Here is a 27,145-nt window from a genome sequence, read left to right as displayed (position 1 = left end):
TCCGTAGCCGATCACTTGTGCTTGCGGTAGGACACCGGAGAGACGGGAAAGCGGTGCAGCAGTGTGTGCGGGCGGTACCAGCTGCAAGTATGGCTCACACCGCCGTACAGAACGTCACCCTGGCGCTCACTCTGCCCATCACCTGTCACATCTGCCTGGGGAAGGTGAGAGCTGAGTGCCTGCTTATCACACACTTGTAGCATGATCTGCAGCCTATACGGTGCCATATACATTATACAGTATTATGGTTTCATGGTTTCAGCTATGCCAGTTGCTTTGTAGTTAATCTATGCATAATTAATCATGAAACGATCATTTATAAAGATGAAGTGAAAACTTGGCTTTATATGCTACGCTTTCTCTTCTATAGAAAAGTGTAATCCAAGTAGGCAGAACCCGATCTTTGCAGGCAAACCATCAAAAACTGATGATTAATCATGTGACAGCTAATCAAGCTGGCAAATATCAATCACTAAACTTTAATCTGGTCCTGTGGAAAGATTCGCCTTAGCCAAGGAAAGCTAACGCTAGTTATAGATCAAGAAAAATGTACTTATTAACTTTATATATGTAGAGAATATGAGCAAATGTGGTAATTTACTTTTTTTTTTTTTTTACAATAGATCAGTTGCTATCAGTTATAACTGAAAGGACAACTGATTTTCAGAGTAATGTCCATGGTTCCCTATGGCTCAGTTCCCACTATACATGTTTTAACTGAAAGCTTGTTCACATTGCACTGCTATTGAAATGTAAAGCGCATTTGTTTTTCAGCATATAGTGTAAAATAGGCCTTTCAAAAGGTGGCCACTAATCATCCAATCATTTTTATTTAATCTTACCAAATCTATGTCGTATAAGGGTAAATTGAGTGAATATATTGAATGTGTAATTAGGCATTTCCATTATATTACATACAAATGGTAAAATTGGATTAAAAGGTTGGATAATTAGCAGCCACCATAGGGCCTGTTTCCACTACACGCAGATTGGATGCAGAAAAATTGACTCCAATGCCTATGGGCCTATTTCCACTACACACGGATTCTGGATGCAGAAAACTGACTCCAATTAATGTCTATGGGCCTGTTTCCACTAACCGCCATTTTTCTAAAGCAGATTTCCCATAGGCATTCGTTGGAGTCAGTTTTTTTGCATCCAATCTACGTGTAGTGGAAACAGGCACTTATTGTGAATGGCCACGTTCGTGTGTGCTGAAATTATACATACTGTGGCTAGGATGCTTATGTGCAGAATGCAGCACTCCGTAGAGCTTGGTTGCTAACTTGCTGTTTGGAATGAGCTGAGAGGAGGGAGCATGTACTACTACGAACTAGGGCTAGTCAGTGAGATCAAATAATTCTTAGTTGATGCAGGATTATGTAAATATATGTAGCTTGAACATGGACCAATCAAATCCTGCCAGGGTGGAATTCAGTTCGTCCATTTTTAAGCTGCGTACAGAATTTACATATTCCTGCATCATCTCTGAATTATTTGCATCTAATTGACCATCCCTACGACAGGACCATATGTAAAACTTCAGTTCTAATATTTACTATCTGCTATCAAGAATGGGTATAAACTTTTAAATGTATGATTGAGATTTCCGGCCCTAGGATGTGTATTAGATGGGCGTGCCCCAGACTATAGTGGTATGTGCGCACATCCCATTATGATTGGCCAATTTTACCACCTCCATGTAGTATGAGGGTCGACAGATTGTGTAGGTAAGCTCACATACTACCGCACATGGATGTGGTAAAATTGGCCCATCAAAATCTGATGTGTGTGTATGCTCCCTAGGAGTAGCTGCATTATTAACTGCGTCCAGCTGAACTACGGTTTTTCTATAGATTGTATACTTGACCTTGAATAATGAAGTTTTCTGCTTTTGTCTATAGGTGCGACAGCCTGTCATTTGTGGCAATCGCCATGTTTTCTGCTCCGTTTGCATTGATCTGTGGCTAAGAAACAACAACCAGTGCCCAGCTTGCAGAGTTCCTATTACTTCGGACAATCCCTGCAAAAATATTATAGGTAATGTGAAGACCTTCCACAGTATTGCATATGACTTTTTATTAAAGGGGCACTATTGCTAATTTCATCTTTTTTAGACCCTTTAGCATACATATGTGTTGTTGGAGAAATGATGTTTCTCAGTATGTAGTCTTATACAAATGTATTTGTTCACTGGCAATAAACATTTATAGCAAGTCTGTCACGTCAGCAGTTTTACCTTTCCGAAGCCAATGCAGTCTAAACCATTATGTAATAGGGAGGCATCTGTTACTGATCACTGAGCTGCCGTTATTTTTCACCGCTCTGGCCAGCTCATTTATTATTATTTTTTTCTCCCTGTGACTGCACTAACGTGCAGTTACTGAGCTCACAGCACTCGCCATAAAGTGAAGGACGCAGCCTCCTCCGTACAGCGTAGGATGTTGCTGTGAGTGGTTGTGTGTAGATACGCAGCCCGGCCGTCAAGGACCACTTTACCTAAGCTGGCAATGAAACAGACACCTATTGTCCGTTTCTATGGGAACCTGACCGGCTTCCGCTGCTAGATTGCGCAGTTCGGAAACCTGTCGGGGTCTAAAAGAGATGAAATTAGCAATAGTGCCCCTTTAATGTAGGAGCTAGAATTCAGTGTTCTTACTACTATATGTATTTACACTAAGCAATAACTTTCACTTCCTGCCCTAGTAGACCCTGATAGCAAATGTCAGGAGGTGAAAGTCATGTCTCCTCTGAAGGGACACAGACTTGTCCATCTCTGCAACAATTTGACATTTCTCTAAAATGAAATAATTTCTCGTATTAAAAGATAATTTCTTTTGTAGGTGGAGTAAGTGAAAATGAAGACATGTTCAGTCCTTCAATCCGTAAACATCTCAGGAAAACTAGACTGGACCTTCTTCATAAGGAATATGAGGTGATTAATATTATGTTGGGAAAACATAGGATTTGTTCTGCCTGTTGCTAGAGCTTATGCAGATTGTCAGGAACCGGCCCGTGGCACGCCTGCGTATACGGTTCCCGACTGCGGGTTTGACCAGATCAAGTGGGGGACAGCCTTATTCAAGCCACAAACAAGGCTGTGACCCCTAAAAAGCTTCTTACTGCCACCACTAGTGGTTGCTAGACACGTCAACTCAGCTGTCGAGTGCTCAACACGCAATCTGCGTTTTCGTATTCGGGTCAGCTTTGCGCTTAGGCCGAATACGGGAACGCCACGCACCCACACACGCAGTACAGTTGTACAGTAACACAGCACAATCAGGCACTGACTTGTAATGCAAGTTACACTGTCGTGCAGCAAAACCACTAACAGTCGTTCCGAACGATACTGTTAGCCACTCCCACTCTGCTGTTGAGCGTAGAAGTGTCCCATACACACAATGCAATTGCAATTTCACATGGTAGTGTTGCTCAAGCATACAATTAGGCATGGACTTATACACAGCTACACTGCAGTCTCCTCTAGGCTATGAGTGTTAGTTTAGTACAGCAGAAGTCAAGCTTATTAAATAATAATTTAATATTCCAGGAAAAAAGTGGAACAATGCACAGCAGAATATATACAAAAGATTACAAAAAACAAAATATAAAAAGTTACAAAATTAAGAGTTTACAAAGATACACACAAGCGATTTGCTTACCAAAATAACAGGGATCAAGATAGACGAATCTTGGACTTGGGTTCTGTGGACGGACACCGTTCTGATTGGATCAGGAGCCAACTTAGCTTAGACCGGGAGTCCGGCTCCAGCTACCGTCAGGAGTAGACTGATTTTAGGTATCTGTCCCCTGCTTTTTATAATGGAATATTTGCCTTGAGGCTATAAGCCTGTTTGGACGGGGGAACTAGATTTAATTACATCCTCAGACATAATTTAATTCCCAGAGATCTAACATCCACATGTGAAAAGTGTATTATAGCACACACACAACAAAAGACTTCCTTAACATTCAATTTCCCCAGGTTAAAGTGTATTTTAGCACATACATCAAAAGACTTCCCTAGTCCAAGTTACAGGTGACAAACACATTGTTGACAGTATTGGCCTGAATAGCCATCTCCTAATTAGAGGCTAGGTAGACAGTCCCTAATTTAAAAAAAAGCCGACATAAAAATGGGAAAATGAAAATATATTACTGTATTATCCTTAACAACATCAGCACCCCAATATATCACCACACAGATGACTGGATTGTCCACCTGAAAGCAGAAACTAAACCGCTTTAAAGGACAACTGAAGCAAGAGGCATACAGAGGCTGTTATATTTATTTTGTTTTAAGCAATACCAGTTGCCTAGCTATCCTACTGATCCTCTGCCTCTAATAGTTTTAACCATAGACCCTGAACAAGCATATGCAGATCAGGTGGTTCTGACATTGTCATATTTGACAAGATTAACTGCATGCTTGTTTCTGGTGGTATTCAGACACTTCTGCAGCCAAATGGATCAGGAGGGTTGCCAGGCAACTGGTATTGTTTAAAAGGAAATACTGTAAATATGGCAGCCTCCATATTCTTCTCACTTCAGTTGTCCTTTTAAGGCCTGTTTTCCATGAACAGTTGAACTGTGTGCTCAGCGAGCAGCTACCTACCAGGCAGCAGCGAGCAGCTACCTACCAGGCAGCAGCGAGCAGCTACCTACCAGGCAGCAGCGAGCAGCTACCTACCAGGCAGCAGCGAGCAGCTACCTACCAGGCAGCAGCAATTCACTGCCTATCAGCAGTCCATGGAAAAGTCGCCTAAGAGAACCCGAGGTGTCCACAATAGGCCTGAACGATTTCAGGAAAAGATTGAATTGCATGATTTTTGTCAGAAATTGCGATTTTGATTCTGTACACGATTTTTGCTATACAACGATGGATCAGATCGCTCCGACCATCCAGTCGCTCTCTACCTGGCGGGGGACAGTCTGCGACAATTACTATTACTGCCTGTCCCATGTGTGCTGCTGGTTGGGGAATGATAGTGACCGACGCTGAAAATGTCACTTTGCTGCTGGCTGGACAGCTTCTACTAATCACCCAACCACTGCTTCACACAACTATTACACTCATCATCTCCCCTGAGCACTGATAGGTTACATGGGGAGTCACTGCTGTCATGCCACACAGTACTGAGCAGTGTATAGATAGGAAGGCAGCTAGATATATGTAGATATATGTATATGATGTATATATTCCCCTACCTCTACATAATATATCTAGCTGCCTTCCTATCTATACACTGCTCAGTACTGTGTGGCATGACAGCAGTGACTCCCCATGGAACCTATCAGTGCTCAGGGGAGATGAGTGGAATAGTTGTGTGAAGCAGTGGTTGGGTGATTAGTAAAAGCTGTCCAGCCAGCAGCAGCGAGGTGACCTTTTCAGCATCGGTCACTGTCATTCCCCAACCAGCAGCACACATGGGACAGGCAGAGAGGGGCACGCAGTAATAGTAATTGTCGCAGACTGTCCCCCGCCAGGTAGAGAGCAGAGAGCGGACAGAAGTTTTAGTAAATTACTGTGTTAATGGCTCCCTGGGCAGCGCCGCGTCTCCGAATCTTTTCATCTTCTGGCGGTAGGGGCGGGACCAGCCTTCCTTCCCCCCCCCCCCCCCGTCTTCCCATTCACCAGCCTGGCTGAGTGTCATCCTGAGAGGGGAGGGGGCATGGTCCTCCTCTCCAGTGCCTACAGGGGAATGTTTCTGTTTTGTTTACACGCTGAGGAGGGAGCAGAGTGATTTACCAGTGGCCGCAGCAAAACCGCAGCTCTGACGATCTCAAGAATGTCTTACCCTTGATCAGGCTTTTCGGTTTAAAACCGAAAATCGTTCAGCCCTAGTCCACAATGTGAAAAAGTAAATGCTTACCTAAGGAGAGGAAAGCTTCTGGATCCTCCGGAGGCTACTTACGCTGTCCTCTGCCGCTGACCAGTACCCTCCTTAGCTTCAGGGCTACACACCTCTTCTTGCATGAGGGCGGCCATGCCTGAGTAAGTGGCTTCGGCTTGCTGCACAGGCACAACCATACTAGCTCCTGAAGAGGAACACTGGGGACCGAAGGATGGCGTGGGAACTGGGAAGCGTCTATAGGGCCATAGGCTTCCCTTTATTAGGTATTTACTTTTTGACACAAGCTTTAGCTTGGGTACACTTTTTAACTTTGTGCCCTTCGTTTTCCAAACTAAACCCCCCCCCTCTCTTGAAGTGTTGGCCCTTCTTGCTTTTAGTGACTGGTACAGGGAACTTGTCAGGTTCAGGAATGTTGGCCCACTGTTTAACTTTGTCCTTTGAATTTTTGTGAACTGGTAGTAGGATTCATTGTCATTTCTCTAATATTGTGCCCATGGCCCATAAATGGAACCATATGCTGTCTTTGATGCAGCCTCCATTTACCGTGCAGTTACAAAGTTGGGAAATAAGAAAAGAGATGGACAGAGGGGTGTAAAATAACGACAGCACACCAACCACTAACAGATGCATCCCTATTTCAGAATGGTTTAGGCTGCATTGGCGTCGGGAAGGTAAAAGTACTGATGTGACTGCATGCCTTTATATGTTTATTACCAGTAAACAAATACATTGCAAAAAGACTGATTAATGTGAAATATCAATCCTCCAATAACTCATATTTACACTAAAGGGTCTAAAAAAGAAGATTTTATCAATAGTGCCCCTTTAATATTTACCAGTATGTTTAATCGCTAAACAAAGCACTCCTTAGGTGAGAAGCCTTTTGGTTATGGCAGCTGGGCACCCGTGTTCCACCCAGCCTTAATGCCAAATGGAATCGAAGTCTAGTATATGACAGTCGTTTAATCCTATTATAACAATATTGTCTTATTATGACACATTATACTCCCCTTAAAAAAAACAGAGCAATTTTCACCTGTCGGCACTCCTTCCATTCATTTGCCTATAACTTTATAAATATTTATCACAACAAAACAATCTATATCTTGTTTTTTTCACTTTCTTTGTGGGGTACCTTTTGCTATGAATTATTTTATTCTAACTGCATTTAACAGGAAAAATAAGAAAAAAAAAATGGAAAAAAATCATTATTTCTCAGTTTTCGGCCATTATAGTTTTAAAATAATACATGCTATCATAATTAAAACCCACACATTTTATTTGCCCATTTGTCCCGGTTATTGCATCTTGTAACATTTTTCCCTAGTACAATGTGTGGCGCCAATATTTTATTTGGAAACAAATGTGTATGTTTTCAGTTTTGCGTCAATCACTAATTACAAGCCCATAATTTAAAAAGTAACAGTAATATACCTTTTTGACATACATATTAAAAAAGGTCAGTCCCTAAGGTAACTATTTATGTATTTTTTTTTTAAATTGTATATATTATTTCTTTATTTAGCGGGAGTGCGTGGCAGCAAGGGATGTAATAGCTACGTCACTGCGAGAGGATATGGGGAAATGCAGAGACCTAGTTATTCATCCCGGAGGAGGGGAAGTGGTTAATATTAGACATTTATTATATTTCTTCTCTTTCCCTTGTCATACCTATGCGGAGCTAACTCTTTGGGGGTTTTTTTGTACTCTTGTCCCTCCTTCGGAGACCTTTTTTTATCTGCAAACATAATAATCATTTTTATATGTATGCTATTCTCCTTTAAGACCTGTGCAATGCCCAATGCGGGGGGATGCAGCTTTTACCTGCCTATATAACATGTCTCTGATCATTTTGTATGTAAGCTATGATTAAGGAGTCATGCATGCTCCAGTACACATGAGCATTTATGCTGTGTATCCATAAATGTCACAATAAGGATTCAACTTTTAACCAAGCCATTTGTGTAGGGGATGTCTTTTCCATACAACTCGTTTGTGACACACTGATTCCCTGCTCCTAATTGGATGGTTGCAGCGGCCCTCCCTTTCCTTTTCTGATTAAAAAAAACTTAATGACCAGTTTCTTATTTGTCTGCAACAGAACTCGCTTCTGATTGTCAAGTAGTCTAATCATCTGGTTGATTTGATCTAAAGTGAGTATCTGCTAGTGTGCTAGACCTTATTCTTGCAGGAACAGTAAGTTGTACACACCCCCCCCCCCCCCCCCCCCACACACACACACACACACACACACACACACACACACACACACACACACACACACACACACACACACACACACACACACACACACACACACACACACACACACACACTTATGAGCTCGGCTGAGGCATTCAGTTCTAGACCCAGATCTGATCTAAAAGGGTTCAAAGATAAAAACCTTCATGGGGAGTCCAACTGTAGCATATTCAGTACATGTCATTTATTTAAAGAGGAACTCCAGTGAAAATAATGTAATAAAGTGCTTCATTTTTACGGTAATTATGTATAAATTATTTAATCAGTGGTTGCCCATTGTAAAATATTTTAAATCTCTGATTTATATTCTGACATTTATCACATGGTGACATTTTTACTGCTGGCAAGTGATATAGCTGCTGCTTGCTGTTTTGGCATTTGGAAACAGCTGTTAACAGCTATTTCCCACAATGCAACCGGGCTCACAGACAGGAAACTGCCAAGAGTTCGTACTCAGAATTTCTTTGTGGGATGGGTTTCACCACAATATCAGCCATACAGCGCCCCCTGATGGTCTGTTTGTGAAAAGGAATAGATTTCTCATGTAAAAGGGGGTGTCGGCTACTGGTTGGGATAAAGTTCAATTCTTGGTCGGAGTTTCTCTTTAAGCATGTCTCCACTGTGGCAGTTGGGGGGCTTCAGTCGTGGAGATTTACAGTCCCACTCACAAGTATAGTAATGTACAGTATACAGGGAGTGCAGAATTATTAGGCAAATGAGTATTTTGACCACATCATCCTCTTTATGCATGTTGTCTTAGTCCAAGCTGTATAGGCTCGAAAGCCTACTACCAATTAAGCATATTATGTGATGTGCTGCTCTGTAATGAGAAGGGGTGTGGTCTAATGACATCAACACCCTATATCATGTGTGCATACTTATTAGGCAACTTCCTTTCCTTTGGCAAAATGGGTCAAAAGAAGGACTTGACAGGCTCAGAAAAGTCAAAAATAGTGAGATATCTTGCAGAGGGATGCAGCACTCTTAAAATTGCAAAGCTTCTGAAGCGTGATCATCGAACAATCAAGCGTGTGGAAAAACCAAGGAGCAAAATAACTGCCCATGAACTGAGAAAAGTCAAGCGTGCAGCTGCCAAGATGCCACTTGCCACCAGTTTGGCCATATTTCAGAGCTGCAACATCACTGGAGTGCCCAAAAGCACAAGGTGTGCAATACTCAGAGACATGGCCCAGGTAAGAATGGCTGAAAGACGACCACCAATGAACAAGACACACAAGCTGAAACGTCAAGACTGGGCCAAGAAATATCTCAAGACTGATTTTTCTAAGGTTTTATGGACTGATGAAATGAGAGTGAGTCTTGATGGGCCAGATGGATGGGCCCGTGGCTGGATTGGTAAAGCGCAGAGAGCTCCAGTCCGACTCAGACGCCAGCAAGGTGGAGGTGGAGTACTGGTTTGGGCTGGTATCATCAAAGATGAGCTTGTGGGGCCTTTTCGGGTTGAGGATGAAGTCAAGCTCAACTCCCAGTGCTACTGCCAGTTTCTGAAGGACACCTTGTTCAAGCAGTGGTACAGGAAGAAGTCTGCATCCTTCAAGAAAAACATGATTTTCATGCAGGACAATGCTCCATCACACGCGTCCAAGTACTCCACAGCGTGGCCTGTATTAACCTCCCTGGCAGTACGCAGTTTTAGATGCTGCATCCGCTGGAGAATTTTTTAAAAATAAAATTTGATCCAAATGCTTAAGCTAGCACTTTGCTAACTAACTGTGGCCCTCAAGTCCTCCGGCACCGCTCTGATCCCCCCCGATCGCCGCCGGCATTATTTACCCGTCTGCGAACCCGCGAGAGCCGCATCTTCACCCTTTAGCTTCAGTCGTCGCTATGGCGACAATCGCACATGACATCATGCGCAGTCCTGATCCTCCCCATAGCGAAGCCTGGAGCTGATTGGGAGGCTGCACCATCGCGGGATCCCTGTTGGGTAAGTATAACGGCGGTGATCGGGGACGATCGGTGGGGACCGGAGGGACTTGGGGGGCATCGTTAGCTAGCAAAGTGCTAGCTTAAGCATATTGTTCAAATTTTTATAAAAAAAAAAAAAAAATACTCCGGGGGCCATGTGATTCTCCCCGGCGGCTAGCCCGAACGTAGCTCCCTGTGTCTACAGTAAAGAGTATTGATTAGGTGATTATTTTCTAACTTCCCATTTCATTGTTTATTTTATTTTTAACTAGTTTATCTTTTGTTTACAGCAGGCTTGTTCAGTGTCCATTGTCTGACTAATCAGAAACATGTACCTGCAAGTAATAACTACTGTTCACTCTGATCAGGACTGGAAACACATATTAGGGTTGCAGTCCTTACTTTGACTAAATGGTTATTTTCCTATTCACATAGCCTAGCTATTGGGAAAGATTTTTGCAAAAGGTAACACATGCTCTACCAAAATTGTTTGCAAATCAGTCAGGTATATAAATATCCTTTTTCGTTCTTAGGATGAAATAGACACACTGTTAAAAGAGGCCCAGGATCTAAAAAGAACAAATCTTGAGTTAGAAGAACGGATGAAGGGTTTTTCTGACCCTGTTACTAACTTGTCTTCATCCTGTAACTGTGGAAACCAGCCAGCACATGACAACAACAGAGCCGATGATCATCAGCTGTTACGGGACTGCAACACCAAGCTCCAAGTCATGAATGCTGAAAAGAAAAAAGTTACAGAAGACGTGCAGAAGCTAAAAGAGGTAACTTTTACTTTGAGTATTTTTCATGCAGATGATGATTGGGACAGGGCCTAGTAATGTATCTACATTGAAGAATTTTGTTACTGCATCCTGACTGTTCTCGCCAATCAAATCAAAGCTATGAAAAAGCCTCTTTATGGATAATAATGTAAAATGCTTTTAGTAAGCAGTCAAAGATTTATTTTACTTTGGCAGATAACATTTTTTTGGCATATAAGACTACTTTTTAACCCAGGAAAATCTTATCAAGAGTCGGGTGTCTTCTTATACGCTGAGTGTCGTACCTCACTGGGAAGGTGTAAGTGAAGGGCGTAGCACGCTGCAGGAGTTCGGGACGCCTGGGGTATGGAAAAAAAAGAGAGCAGCGCTGTGCCCAGAAAAACACTCCTTTTTCACCTGTCTGGCCTGTCCTTGTAACATATTACTGTACCTCTTTCTCTGCCTCTCGGATCTTGTTCCTGAGGACTGCAGTGAAGTGCACAGGCATGCATGTGCAAGGTCTGAGAGGCAAAGAAGGAGGTAATAGTATACAAGGGCGGGTCAGACTGGTGACAGAGGTGTGTGTACTCTACCGCACTTATAGTCTTGGTGACAGGGTTAGCTGACCAATCCATGCAGGCATTGTATACAACCAGCTAATTTCCGGTAAGGTATATTGCTTGCAATTATTGGCTGGTTGTTGTATACTGGGTACCACATACAGTACAGCACAGTATCTGTACCTGTTTATACGGTATAGCACCAGTACATGTAGTACAGTATACAAATGTGTAGAGCTGTACAGAGGCGCCAGTAGGATAAAATACACTAAAATGTTTAAAATATTCGGGATGCGGTGGTGGACCAGCCAACCCCAAAACAGACAATGGTACTGTCGATTAAGGTGAAAAACAATTTATTTACATACTTCTAGCACCAGTTGCAACGCGTTTCGCAGGCAAAATCCCGCTTCATCAGGCAATAAATAACCGGAGCAAACAACAACACGGAGTCCAAACGGAGGTGCCAAGCTCCGTTTGGCCTCTGTGTTGTTGTTTGCTCCGGTTATTTATTGCCTGATGAAGCGGGATTTTGCCTGCGAAACGCGTTGCAACTGGTGCTAGAAGTATGTAAATAAATTGTTTTTCACCTTAATCGACAGTACCATTGTCTGTTTTGGGGTTGGCTGGTCCACCACTGCATCCCGAATATTTTAAACATTTTAGTGTATTTTATCCTACTGGCGCCTCTGTACAGCTCTACACATCAAAAATACACCCTTGGTGGAAGGGTGATATACCCTCCTTTTTTTCCTTCTATCCGCAGAGAGCGACATTTTAATCCTGAGTGGGAACAGGCTTGTTCTCCCCACCTGCCTCTACAGTGGTTGCCTTGGAGGTAACCCTGGTTTGTGAGTATAATACTTACACTATACATTAACTTCACTATTTCCAGTGCATACTACACCATATTGGGCTCTGGGTTTTTGTTTTATAAGTATACAAATATCCAACAGTCAAGAGGGGTAGTCTTTTATACGGCGAGTATTTTATACACAAAATTCATATTTTAACTGGAAAAGTTGGGGGTCGTCTTATACGCTGGAAAATGCAGTATTTTTCATTGGTTGCACATTTTATATTTTTCTTTACATTGTCATTAGGTAAGGCTGTATCTTACACTGTTTCATTATTCAATGTACTGAGAATTTCAAATGTTTCTCGATTCACACTCCATAACACTTGAAATTCAGCTTTCACATTGGCTAGGTTGGTATCCAAGTAACATTGTTACGACTAGACATTGTTTTCACTATATTCTGCAATACTGATGCATGTATTGCTGTATGTGTGTCTTCTCAGGACTCCTGCCTATATAACCACTTGAATGATGCAAGCCACGGTGTCTTCCCTTGTCTATAGAATTCTCTACTCCTTATCAACTGTGCATCTGATAAATCCTCCGTTTCATTAAGTAATTAACTTTTTAATAGGGCTTTATAAAAATAGTAACACTCAATGGAATGGGGAAGCTGTAGAGCAGTGTTGGCCAACTGTCGGGCCGCATCCGCCCTACAAGAGCTTTTGCTGTGGCCTATCTATTTGCTGTGTTACTCCCCGTCTTCTCACTACTTCTGCCAGGCCCACCTCTTTGTCTTCGCTTGGTTGTCTTGGTGAGAGTGAGGGGGAACCCCTTTTATGTTGTACATTATTTGTGAAGTGTCCTATCTATTATTTTAAAATGAGTTCAATTCCAAAAATAGTATGACAGGGCAATGAAGCTTAATTGGACTCCTCCACCACAGCAGCCATCATTGGTTCTTGGGTCCGTCTTTGTCTTGGTTCAGGGACAGCTCAGAAGTGCAGGCAGTGTTGTAGCTTAAAAATATAAGGGACGAGTGTACAGTCATGCCGAATGTATGTGCACTTAAAGGGAAGGTTCAGGCTGAGGGAGAAAAAAATGAAAATGATAATCCACTTACCAGGGGCTTTCTCAAGCCCGTGGCAGGCAGGATGTTACCTCGGCGCCGCTCCCGGTAGTCTCCGGTGGCCGATCCGACCTGGCCAGGCCGGCGGCCAGGACGGGCTTCTTCTGCGCTCCAATCTGCGTTTCACACTGGCGCGATGATGTCATCGGACGTCCTCCGGGCTGTACTGCGCAGGCTCAGTAGTTATGAGCCTGCGCAGTACAGCCCGGAGGACGTCCGATGACGTCATCGCGCCCGCGTGAAACGCAGATTGGAGCGCAGAAGAAGCCCGTCCTGGCCACCGGCCTGGCCAGGTCGGATCGGCCACCGGAGACTACCGGGAGCGGCGCCGAGGGAACATCCTGCCTGCCACGGGGTGGAGGAAGCCCCAGGTAAGTGGATTTTGATTTTCATTTTTTTTCCCCTCAGCCTGAACCTTCCCTTTAAAGATTTGCATCCAGTGTCCAATAGAGAGCCTGCAATGTAAGACTCTATCATTACTGCTAGGATTGGCAGTTGGTAGGTTTAAATCACTCAGCCGCTCGTCTGTAGCTTATTAATAACATAAACCCCACCCTACCTACCCTCCATTTGTAAGGCCCTGAACACGCTAGTGCGCTTCTGTATGCTTTTTATCAGCACACCAATGTTGACTGATTCGCATTTTCTGAAAAGTGGACAGAAGAGCACTAGTGTGATCAGGCCCTAAGACAGCCACGACCCTGTTTCCCAAAGTGTTCTGAAGCACTGTGGCCAACCCCACCTGCTTGCTACGGCCTGCCCCCAGTTCAGTAGCCACTAATTAGGCTGTGGCAGCTGAGCTGGGGCAGGACGTGGCCAGCTGATGGGAATAGCCACAGAGCTTCATAAGACTTTAGAAGAAAAAACGCCTCGGGCTTTGCTGAGGAGGGGGCAGAGTTCCTCTCATTAATGAATTTTGGGCCAGCAGGTGAGTAATTACCCTACCACCCACTGATCCTTGCAGCAATAATAGAAGGCCTTATATTGCAGGTTTTATATTTTACACCGGAAGTAGTGGGGGGGGGGGGGTAGTATTTGGGTGGCCATGTGGGAGAAGCAGAAAGGACCAGCAACAACATACGAGAATAAGGGTAAGCTCCTCCATGGCCTTGTGAGAGTTACTGCCAAGACAAATAATCTTCCACCAAAAGTTATGCTCAGTTCCACTTTAATTTGTCTTGGACGTCTTTGTTTGTTTGAATTTAGTATACTTTGTTTTATTTATTGATAGACCAAAATGATCATCTATTTTGCTGATACCTGCATATTGTGATTTTTCTGCCCCCAAAATCTCTAGTCATGTGAAAAACATGGAAAAGCAATTAGTGCATTCCCTTAATGACTTTCTGCAGTAAGTGCTAAGCTTTCCTTCTCTCCCTTGATGAGGGACTTGCCTCGTGTTCTGGGAATATGAATACAAAGTGCCATTTCTGTCCCAATGTTAATTAAAAATGATGTTCTTGCATTGGCAAGATGTGTCTCTGAGATTTTCCTCCTATATAATCTAGCAAAGATGTGCTCCTTTAATATTGTTCTGAATCTTCCTACAGGAAAACACAAGGCTGAAAAATGAAAATATTGAATTTGTTAGAGAAAACTTGAGACTGAAAAATGAGGTAGAACTCCGCTCACCACAGAAGTATGTATTTCCCTCTGATACATATCGGTGTTTGTTTTTAATTTTTTAATTTTTTTTTTACTAAAAAAATTAATTATACTAATTTCACAGTGTTAAGATATCTATTGTTAAGATATTTATTTAAAGTGACCCTATACTGAAGTGCTCTGTACTGTCACTACTAGGTATCTGCTGATTCCCAGTAGTGTCCCTGAATTTAACAAAGGATATGGATTATAGGCTAGTCATGATTGCCTGCAGAGCCCCATATTGACCATGTTGCGCTGAGGGCAGCGGCCTGCACACAACCAGTAAGAGTACCGGTGCTTGTCCTATTTAAAGACACTGGAGGTGTAGGCATATTTTCATCACATGGCCAGAAACAGCTGAGTTAAGGGAGTTTTTATTTGTTTTTTTGTTTTTTACATGTGCTAATCATTGTGCTTGTACAGGGACACAAGTAGGCTCTGCCAATAACGCCCATACAGGTTCAGGGAAACATTTGTCCAGTTTGAGAGTTGAAATCTAATCATAATTCATTTTTTACAGTAAGTATTTTAGAATTTGAGTGTCTATTTTGCATTGTTTTCACTAGTTCATGAAACAGATTAGATACGTCTCTGGTTCTATGTAGTGTACAGATAGTGGCAGTAACGCTGGTAAAGTTAACTTTTGTCCATTTGTGATCTGTATTTGTAAATCTTGCTGTTGATTTTCAATGATGCACTCCTAAGCCTTTTTGATAGCTTTATGTTAGGTGTTTTCAGGCAGCAAGAATAATTTTATAAATTGAGATTAAATAATTCTGATGATAATGTTGTGTTGAGCTTTTATTTTTTTTTAACTTCTTTGTATAATATTCAGTGCAGTAGTTAAAGAGCTGTGCTGGAGGCAGCCTATCCAGAATAATCTATGCAAGTATTTTTACCTGCTTTTTTTAATTCTCTGCCATTCTTTTGCAATAGCCATAGATCATTTGTAATAGTCACCCTAGGGAGAGGCACAAGGCATACTGTTTCCTTCAGCTTATGGTATCCTTGTTCAGCTGGTGCCTCACAGTGGTGACTTTCTAACAAAGTTCACTTTAAAGTAAACCTGAGATGGCGAAATCAAAAGATTTTATACTCACCTGGGGCTTCGTCCAGCCCCATGAGCACTGATGTGTCTCTCGCCGTCCTCCCAAGTGCCTCCCTTCAGCCGCAAGCACGTGCCAGTCTGCTCTTCTTCTGCGCATGCAGTGTATCCCTTTATCCCCGCCTCCTTGGATACCCAGTGTGTGCTGCTTTATTCCCGCCCCGCCCCCATAGATTGCCAAGTGTGTGCCCCTTTATGACCCGCCCCCCCCCTCCCCCCCCCCCGTGGTCACATGGCTATGCCTCCAGGAAGCTACCGACTTCAATTGATTTTAGTAGAGTAAATTATAGTATTAACAACGCAATTCTTTTTCAGCAATCATTTAGAATAGGCATTAGCAATTCCCTCTTTATGGCACCCTCCTCCCTCCCAGAAATTGGCGCAGGGAAGCAAATTCATTAGACTTTCTTACTGTAGACATAATCATGTGACCATTGTACAGTGAAACTGGAAAGATAGCTTTTTGAGATTGAAAATAAAAATAACTAAGGGCTGGTTCACACGGGCGTCTGCCCGGCTTTCTGTGGCGTCGCGTTTGGTGGCGCGGTGGCTGCGCGTTCGGGCTTTCAGCAGCCTTCACGTAGCTTTCGGATGCGGTCAGCGTTTTTCTTTTCGTCTAGGGGAACATTACCCGTGGCGGTTAACTGCCCAAGGATGCTACATGTAGCGTCCAGGGTCGCCTTGAACGCCAGGGAAAATCAGGACCCAAACGCCGCATTTGTGGAAATGCCGGTAAAAGCCTGGTACAAATGCTCCCATTCACTTGAATGGGAGCGTTTAATGCCAAGTCCCGAATGCTGGTGGTAAATGCTCCGCAGATGCCCGTCTGGACCAGCCCTAAAGCATACCCCTGGTGTGACCGTGACTTAAAAAAAAAAACAAAAAAAAACCTGGCATGTCGTGTAACAATCCTCACTGGTGCCCATAGCTGGACTTTGGCTTATAGCTCCGCCCCTTGCAGAGAAAGGCCTTGGCTCCAGCAGTGAAACACAAAAGGCCATTTTCTGTGAGGTGGCACACCGTAACCTGCCTTCGGTTAGGATTCTTACACACATTACGTGGTCAGGCCAATATAGTGTTGTAACAGTAGCACACCTCTTAGTTTTGTAGTTATACCAGAGGTATGCATAATCATTACCTTTGTCACTACACAAAGTAAGAGACAAACATTAGACAGAGCTGGTGAGCGGCACTCACTATCAGACAATACATAACAAAACCATAAAACCGTTTAAAAAAACAATATGGAAGATAAACCTGGCCTTGTGTACTTAGAATCGAAAAGGTATGATAAGGAAATGAGGGCAGGACATTCATTATAAACCATGTAAATTGTGACCATAGTTCCACTTTCACGTGTGCCCCTTTCTTGCATTCTGTGTCCCATCTTAATATTAAGTTGTTCCTCTTGTTGCATTTACTCATATAGACTCGCTGGTTCTTTAAGATAATTTTACTAACATTAATTAAGAATGTTTTTGCATTCTGATTTAATTAAAGATATTAATGACTAAGCTGTAATTAGCCTACAGATATAAATTATGCAGATTTTACTATGATTTATCCACAAGGGCTTTCAGAAAAAAGGACAAAGGAAAAACTGATGGCGTTTCTGATTTATTATTTCATTGAAGTAGCGCTGAATAGCGGTGCTGGCCATCCTAACCCAACTCTTTCCTGCACTCGCTTATTAATACTTTCTGTGCTGTGTAAAGAAGAAAAAAGCTTCTCTTTCTATATGCCTCCAGTGACAATTAGATTTTCCATTAAATAAACATGGCACTCAGAACATTTCAAGTCCACATCTTACCTGCTATTTGGAAGCTTATGTTGTGTGTCTTATTTTTGGTTCAGTGTATTTCTTTAACAGCACTTGCAGATGCACATAATATTAATGCCCGATACAAGAGGAGCTTCAGGGCCGGAGTAAAAATCATTAATTTGTCCTGCAGAGATTCACTTTGAATAGAAGAGACCTGTGATTAGATTGATCAGGTGATTGATGCATACATCTGTGGCTGATGATTGTAGTTATTTGGTTCCTGTTTTAGGGCTGAGATACACCGAAGAGCACTTTTCTATCCACCAGCACTGCATTTGCGATTTTGAAGATCCACTCCCATTGACTTGCATTACAATTGCAGCAAAATTGGTGCGATCGCAATTTAAAAAAAAAAATCACAATCTGCGATTTTGCTGGGATTTTACCGCAATTTTAGCAAATGCAGCGCTGACAGATTGAAAAGTGCTCTGCAGTGTGTCTCAGCCCTTAGCTTGTGCTTTTATCTCATCTTGCCTATATGTTTTTGGGGGGGTTATAAAAGGTGTGAGTTGGCATATTGATTGCTTCTTAGAAAAAAAAAAGAGTAACTAGTTTAGATGCATGTTGTGCAAGCTTCCTATGCATAAGAGTAAGGATCAGAAGAAGTGGTCTGGACAACTTATAGGTCTTCCAGGGAAAAGAAAACCGAGATAAACCAGGAACCCCATGTAGTGTAATGTATCTGGTCAAGGGAAATGAAATATAAGAAAGCGGATACTCACAAAACTAGTTACAACCATGGTATATGTTTGTCCTAATCACCTGGAACTTTTAATAGCCTGGAATGATCTGGTACTTGTACTGGCCTGCTGAACCTTCGCCTCCTTCTGCCCCCCTCCCCCCACGTCACCTTAGGGATGACAGATGATTGCCAAGTGCGACTGGTGGTGCCATAGTATGGCAGCCTCGACTCTTGAGTTTCAAACATTATCCCCCCCCCCATCCTTCCAGAACCTGTATGAGCCAAAACCAATTCCGGGTACAAACCCCATTTGTACATGGCAAAATAAATGATTCTGAATGATCACCCTGGGGAGGGTTCTGGTCACTCTCCCCAAAAATTAATTGTAGGTAATGAAAACCATAAAAACCCGACAGAGCTGTCCCCTCCAGGGGAAAATGCAAAGAGACAAGTGGGAACAAGGGGCTCCCACAGAAATGATTAAAATCTGTTTAAAAGGTAAAATGAACCTGCCTCAAGAATGAGTGTCAGCTCCTCCAGGAAGTAGTTTGAGACACACAAAAATCGGCAAGCAGCAGGTGCAGATGGTCTTACTCTGAACAGTGTTTATGCTCTTGATTGGCTTACTCTATGTAGTGTTCTTGTGGCAGTGAAGATTACGGTTTTTGTTGCAGTAGCCTGCAGTAACCATAATCAATCACCAGTGACATTAGTTCAGTTGCTATGTATCAGTTCCAGGCACAGATTGAACTGCATTGCCTGGCAGCTTAGTAATTAGTCTAAATATTACTTTCTTTAATGAAAAAGGCTTCTGTAGCTACAAAATCCTTTTTTAAAAATGTGCTGTCTGAAGCAGCAGAGCTGAGCGAGTTAATGGCAGACTCTGAGCGGGGCTGCTTGTGCTTGGTTTAGCATCATTTATACTGCTCCATCTGTTAGGGATGTTTTCCACTAGGAATTGCGATCTTGGTTCCTAGTACCACACGCAATTACGGTGCAGGCCTTAAAGAGAAACTCCAACCTAGAATTGAACTTTATCCCAATCAGTAGCTGATACCCCCTTTTACATGAGAAATATAATGATTTTCACAAACAGACCATCAGGGGGCGCTGTATGGCTGATTTTGTGCTGAATCCCCTCCCACAAGAAGCTCTGAGTACCGCGGTACTCTGGGCAAACTGCCACAATGTAACAATGTTCACAGACAGGAATTAGCTGTTTACAGCTGTCTAACAGCCAAAACAACTAGGAGCAGCTACATAACCTACCCACAGTAACAATGTCACCATTATTATTATTATTATTATTATTGATTTATAAAGCGCCAACATATTCCGTGGCGCTGTACAAAGTAAGAAACAAACATGGGGTACATAATAATACAGACAATGGTGTACACCAATATACAAGATACATAATTAGTGACAAAATACTAAGAAATATACAAAATACAAATTATAGAATTGGTAATGACAGTGATAAAATTAACATGATGAATAAAATGTATAATGGTTACCAAGACACAAAAGGGGGAGAGAGCCCTGCCCTTGCGAGCTTACAATCTAAAGGGAATGGGGGGGGGGGGGGACAGGAGGAGGGGTAGTATGCAGCAAATATATAGAGGCTTTGTGTTTTAGGATACCTAGTAGGAGTGCAATTTGGTCTTAGTACAAAGGGAAGTGGCCTAAGGTAGAGCATATGCTTGTCGGAACAAGTGTGTTTTTAGAGAGCGTTTAAAGGTAACAAAGGTTGGCGAATGACGGATGTGTTGTGGGAGGGCATTCCAGAGGAGGGGTGAAGCGCGTGCGAAGTCTTGTAAACGTGAATGTGAGGAGTTGATTCTAGAGGAGGACAACAGAAGATCATGTGCCGATCTGAGATTGCGATTGGGTTTGTATCTGGAGATTAATGAGGATATGTACCGGGGAGAGAGATCGTGGAGAGCTTTGTAGGTTGGGGTTAGGAGTTTGAACTGAATCCTCTGGTTAATTGGCAGCCAGTGAAGAGCTTGGCAAAGAGGGTCGGCAGAGGAAGATCGAGAAGAGAGATAAATGAGACGAGCAGCTGAGTTCAGTACTGACTGGAGCGGGGCCAGTTTGTTAGACGGTAGTCCACAAAGTAGTACGTTGCAGTAGTCCAGACGAGAAATTATGTGAGCATGTACTAACATTTTAGTTGTGTCTTGAGTGAGAAAGGGACGGATGTGAGATATGTTTTTGAGTTGGAGATGGCAGGAGCTGGTTATGGAGTGAACATAAGGAATAAAAGAGAGAGATGAGTCGAATATCACCCCCAAGCACCGAGCTTTGGGAACTGAAGTTATGGGAGTGTTATTAACATTTATTGTTACTTCAGGCAGGGAGGTGGACAGAGACGGTGGAAAAATTATTAGTTCAGTTTTACTCATATTAAGTTTTAGGAAGCGAGAGGACATGAAGGAGGATATAGCAGACAAGCAGTCAGGAACACGTTTAAGGAGGGAGTTAAGGTCTGGGGCAGAGAGGTACAGTTGTGTATCGTCAGCATAGAGGTGGTATTGAAACCCGAATGAGTTGATTAAATCACCAAGACCATGCATGTAGATGGAAAAGAGGAGGGGACCAAGGACAGAGCCTTGGGGAACTCCGACAGACAAAGCATGAGGAGAAGAGATCTGATCTGAGTAGGAGACTGTGAAGGACCTTCCAGAGAGGTAGGAAGATAACCATGTGAGAGCAAGGCCCTTTATTCCGACATTTGAAAGTATTTGTAGGAGTAAGGTGTGGTCGACAGTATCAAATGCTGATGACAGGTCAAGAAGGATGAGTATGGAAAATTGACCTTTGGATTTGGCTGTAAGAAGGTCATTGGCCACTTTGGTAAGGGCTGTTTCCGTGGAGTGGTTAGAGCGAAAGCCAGACTGGAACTGATCAAGTAGGGAGTTAGCAGATAAATAATGGCTTAATTCTGCATGTATATGGCGTTCAAGTAGTTTGGATGCAAATGGGAGAAGTGACACTAGGCGGTAGTTGGCAAGTGTGGTAGGATCTAAAGAAGGATTTTTAAGTAGTGGTGTCACAACAGCTTTTTTGAGTGGGGACGGAAAGATGCCAGTAGAGAGGGACAGGTTAAATAGCGTTGTTAGTGCAGGCAAGAGAGATGAGGATAGCTGCGGAATGAAATGGGAGGGAATAGGATCCAAAGAACAGGTGGTTAGATTAGCTTTGGCAATTATAGAGGAAAGAGAGTGTTCAGAGAGTGGAGAGAAGGCAGTTAGAGAACAGTCAATGAGAGGTGTGGAGGTGGGATTTGAGGGCTGCATGGAGAATTCACTTCTGATTTTGTCAATTTTATCAGTGAAGTATGTTGCAAATTCTTCAGCTGATAAGCAAGATGAAGGAGGAGGAGGAGGGGGATGGAGAACGGAGTTGAAGGTGCTGAACAAGCGTTTTGGATTGTGTAAATGGGCGGATATTAGGGAAGAAAAATAGGACTTTTTTGCCACAGAGAGTGCGTTTCTGAAGTTGTTCAAGGCAATTTTATATAAGATGAAGTCCTCACTTGTGTTACTTTTCCTCCAGCGCCGTTCAGCTGCTCTAGAGCATCTTTTTAACTGTTTAGTGGTTTTGGTCACCCAGGGTTGGCGACAGACACGGTGAGGGCGGGCATTGACGAGGGGGGTGAAGTCATCCATGACTTTTGTAATGGAGGTGTTGTAGTGTATGGCAGCCGAGTCTGGGTCAGTGAAGGATTGTTTGAGGAGATGTGCCAGGGCATCAGAGACAGTTTGAATGTCAAGATTGCGATTGTTTCTTCGAGTATGTGAGAGTGCTTGTGCCAGGGTGGTAGGAAAAGAGGAGGAGAGAGAGAAGCTAAGTAGGTTATGGTCAGAGAGTGGTAGTGGATCATTAGTAAAGTCAGTGACAGAGCAGAGACGAGTGAATACAAGGTCAAGCGTATGGCCAACAGTGTGGGTTGAGGTAGAGGACCACTGAGACAAGCCATAGGAGGAAGTGAGTGATAGAAGTTTTTTGGAGACAGTGTTATTGGTGTCAATAGGAATGTTAAAATCACCCATGATGATGGTAGGGATGTCAGAGGATAGGAACTGGAGAAGCCAGGCAGAGAAATGATCTAAGAAAACAGAAGCAGGGCCTGGAGGGCGGTAAATCACTGCAATTTGGAGGTTCAAGGGAGAGTATAGTCTGACTGCATGGACTTCAAAGGATGGCAGGGAGAGAGAGGGAATAGGAGTGAGAAGCTTGAAGGAGCATTTATCTGAGAGGAGAATGCCCACACCACCACCATGCTTATTCCCACCTCTAGGAGTGTGGCTAAAGTGGAAACCTCCATAGGAGAGGGCGGCAGGTGAGACTGTGTCAGAAGGGGTCAGCCAGGTTTCAGTGATCCCAAAGAATGTGAAAGCATTGGAAATGAAAAGATAATGGATAAAGGGCAGTTTGTTGCAGACTGAGCGGGCATTCCAGAGGGCAGCCGAGATCGGAGGGGGTGTAGGGGGAAGGAGTGGAATATTAATAAGGTTACAGTAAGAGGGAGGGAAGTTTGATTTATTGCAAACAGTGTGATTAGCAGGGGGAGTGGGGGTCCAGGGTTAGGTGAAATGTCCCCAGCAACAAGGAGGAGGAGTAGGCAGATATAGCGGAGCAGAAGTTGCGGTGTAGACTTATGTTTAGATACATGTCAGAATGTGAATCTGGGAGAGGAAAGATTTTACAATGAGCAAACACTGACTAAATCATTTATACATAATTATGGTAAAAAATGAAGCACTTTTTTTTACTACATTATTTTCACTGGAGTTCCTCTTTAAAGAGAACCCAAGGTGTGTTTAAAGAATGTTCTCTGCATACAGAGGCTGGATCTGCCTATACAGCCCAGCCTCTGTTGCTATCCCAAACCCCACTAAGGTCCCCCTGCACTCTGCAATCCCTCATAAATCACAGCCGTGCTGTGAGACTGTGTTTACATCTGTAGTGTCAGTCTCAGCTGCTCCCCCGCCTCCTGCATAGCTCCGGTCCCTGCCCCCGTCCCTTCCCTCCAATCAGCAGGGAGGGAAGGGATGCAGGCGGGGACTGGAGTTCTGCAGGAGGCGGGGAGAGCAGCAGACTGACACTATAGAGATAAACACAGCCAGCTCTGACAAGCTGTTTGTCAGCAGCGTGGCTGTGATTTATGGAGGGATTGCAGAGTGCAGGGGGACCTTAGGGGGGTTTGGGATAGCAACAGAGGCTGGGCTGTATAGGCAGATCCAGCCTCTGTATGCAGATAATATTCTTCAAACCCACCTCGGGTTCTCTTTAAGTGTTTGTTAATGGACAGATACCGTATATACTCGCATATAAACCGCCCCCCCCCCCCCTCACTTTTACCTAAAAACACAGTAAAAAAAATGATTGACCCCCATATAAGCCGGAGGTAGGAAATGCTGGCCGCCTTATTCCCCTAGTGTGTCCCAGTATAGCTAGTATAGTGTCCAATATAGCTAGTATAGTGCCCAGTATAGCTATTATAGTGCCCAGTATAGCTAGTTTAGTGCCCCCCGCCTCCCCTCTCCCCCGTGGCCGCCGCTGATTTTACCTTAGCCGGCGCCGCTTCTTCTATTCCCCTCCTTTCCGGCTCCGTAGGACAGCAGTACTCTTCACGGCGGCTGCTGTGATCAGACAGGAAGCAGCGGAGAGCACGGCTTTCTGTAGCGGCGGTTGCTATGGGAACCGCTCTCTCGCTCTACTGCAGCCGCCGTGAAGAGCGCTGCTGTGAATTATGGAGCCGGACAGGAGGGGAATAGAAGAAGCGGCGCCGGGTAAAGTAATTGCAGCGGTAGTGGCGGGGGGGGGGGGGCTGTCTGGTGCGGGGGGCTCGGACCAGCACCAGACTTGCATACAAGCCGACCCCCCCCCAACTTTTGACCCACTTTTTGGGGGTCAAAAATCTGGCTTGTATGCGAGTATATACGGTATATGTTGTTTCTGTGGGAGCTGGAACTATGCTGGCTATGTTTCCATTTGTAATCAAATCTATTTGTATGTTCTCTGATTTATATACATGTATTTACTATTCCTGAGATATTCTCCCTTTCTGTGTTGATTTTCTGGGATGATCCAGAGGCAGGATTGAACTGTTTGGAGTCAGGGTATCGGATGCAGGGTACTGCTATTTACAGGATTTGCAAAAGGCAAGATGGCGGCCCCCATGACACAGAAACCGTATATATTTCTGGCCGACAAAGTGATATGATGCTGTGCATTAGTAAAACCGCAATTCAGAACTTGGAGGAAAATCGGTCACATAAATGAAAGCTTTTTGTTCTCACAAGATGTGTATTTTAGCCAGGTGGTGAGAATCTGTAACTGGGTGGTCAAAAAGTAGGTGCACCCATTGCAAAGTGGTACCCCCTGTGATGTGGTTAGTGTGCAAAAGTTCCAGTGATCCTATTTGTGTGCTTAATCTTTCCTGGGCCCCCTATGCATTGCTTCTGTTTTATGGTACCCTCCAAAGTAGTTTCCAGGGCCTCTGTATTGTAACCCAGTCCCAGCCATCCCAATTGCCTTCCAGCTTTTTAGTCCTTTCTGTTACATTTTAGTTTGTGCCCCATAAGGTATCACCAGCTTTATGAACAGCAGACCTGTAATACGAGGGGCATGAAGATTGTGCAGAGTTTGGAGGAGATCATGAAAGGTTTACTTCGAGGCCAGTTTTACACCTGATTTTTGCAGTGCGATGCCATGCTCCTGCCGCATCCCACTGCAAAGCAAAAAATGACAAACGTATGACCCTGCAGCAGAGGGCAGCGACAGGGTTATATGCATTGCGCAGCTACCCACTCAGTGACGTACTCCCTGCTACACATGTAGTATGTCACCGGGATCCCCACTGGTCTACGCATGTGCAACGCACTGCACTCCCGGCGTTCACGCTTAACTGCATTGCCCATTTCCATAACCACAAGCAACATGCGTTAAACACACTCTTGCAGTAACGCCCTGCAGGCTGTGTGTCGGGATTATGATTAAATGAACACTTCACAGTTAGTGTAAAAGGATCCCATGACTTGCATTGCTGTTGTGTTACCCTGCATTAAAACAGGGTAACACCATGCACACTTGCAATGCAAGTGTAAATAGAACACTGTGACAGAAAATGTATTTAGATTGGTAACATCAGATATGCTCTATTTCCCTCTTATGAAGCAAATAAAGGTAGGATGCACTGGGAAACTGTTCATACACTTTTTAGACTAAATTTTCTACCTTTTATTTGTTTTTTGCCTTTAGATTTGGTCGGTATACAGTAGCTGCTTTGCAAGCTAAAGTAGATCAGTATGAAAGAGAGATGAACAGACTAAAGAAAGCTCTAGAGAGGAGTGATCAATACATAGAAGAACTGGAAGCACAAATTCTGCAGATGAAAAGGCCATCAGCGAGTAAGCAAACAGAAAACCTTCTAAGTGAAACTACTACCCCCATGGAAGAACATAGTCGTAACGCTGCAACTAGTTCTGTCTGCCAAAATGTTGGTGCTGCTGGTTTATCACTGAATGCTAGCCATGACTTTTTGAGCTGTGCTGATAACTCTGAAGTCTGTTCTTCTGTAGCAAGGTTAAACCAGATACAGTCTAAAACTGATAACACCCCTCAACTGGGAAATGTCTCTTCTGCTGTGTGGAGTGGAATGAAAAGTAAAGCAAGTATACATGAAGACAATGCTAATATGGAGGTGGTTACAATGTCCCAAGACTTTAACAGCCCTTCTTCATCCTTGGCTTTCAGTTTTCTGCAGCTGAACACACCAGGCAGTAAAGTGAGCTCTTCAAGCCATCCAAATTTAAAAAAGCCATTAACGTACCTTAGAAAATTGGTGTTTGACGACTTGCCTAAACGTGGAGACAGGTACAGGTCCTCTTCAGGCGAGGAGCACCGTTTAAGCACTGCTAATGAAACAATGCAACTTGGGTTACTAGAGCCCACACATCAAAATTTAAATCCACAGACTGAATACTCTGAATCAAGTGGAAATGCAGATATGGGTTTGCAGCTAAGGAAACATGGGCTACATGCTGGTAATCAAAGCTTAATGAATGGGTTACAGTCCAGATGTCGTGAAGGTCTAAACCACCTTGGGGCTTCCGCTGACAACTCCGATGTACAGCTTCACAATGATATGCATGAGCCCACTGATGGGGAAAAACAGAAAAGATCCTCTCATGGATGTGTTACTTATGTGCCACATGGTCAAGCTAAAACATCTAGTTTGTGCAACTCTTCTTCAGCTCCGGACAACAATGAACATGCAAGTTTGGTTTTGGGTCAGTCATCTACTAGTATCTGTAATATAGGCTTCCACAATAACCACTTAAAGACCCTACCTTGTGTGTCATTGCAACATGAAGAGGAGGTTAAACAGCGCCATACTCCGGTTAAAGCTGTCCTTTCAGGATCTACTTCTGAATGTGGGCGTCTACCTTCTTCTGTACCACAAACTCACAGAGACAGCTCTCCAGCCAAACGAAAGTTGTTTAACCAATGTAGTGACAGCCCTTCAAAATCCTGTAAAAAATGAGTGTATATTCTCATTAAAGACTGTAAAATAATGAAAA

At 43.5% G+C, this 27,145-nt stretch overlaps 1 protein-coding gene across 1 annotated transcript; it reads left to right on the top strand.

Annotated features, from left to right (window-relative positions):
- Positions 1 to 27,145, top strand: OBI1 (ORC ubiquitin ligase 1). Its single transcript, XM_068267902.1, has 6 exons — positions 1 to 164; positions 1,905 to 2,040; positions 2,844 to 2,935; positions 10,580 to 10,828; positions 14,846 to 14,934; positions 25,824 to 27,145. Exons 1-6 carry the CDS (start codon positions 90 to 92, stop codon positions 27,106 to 27,108), a joined length of 1,926 nt encoding a protein of 641 aa, XP_068124003.1. The 5' UTR covers positions 1 to 89; the 3' UTR covers positions 27,109 to 27,145.

The sequence above is a fragment of the Hyperolius riggenbachi genome, chromosome 2 (assembly GCF_040937935.1).
Source record: "Hyperolius riggenbachi isolate aHypRig1 chromosome 2, aHypRig1.pri, whole genome shotgun sequence".
In the NCBI taxonomy this organism is placed as follows: domain Eukaryota; kingdom Metazoa; phylum Chordata; class Amphibia; order Anura; family Hyperoliidae; genus Hyperolius; species Hyperolius riggenbachi.
Note: the sequence above shows the minus strand (reverse complement) of the source record. Positions and strands in the feature narration are given on the sequence as shown.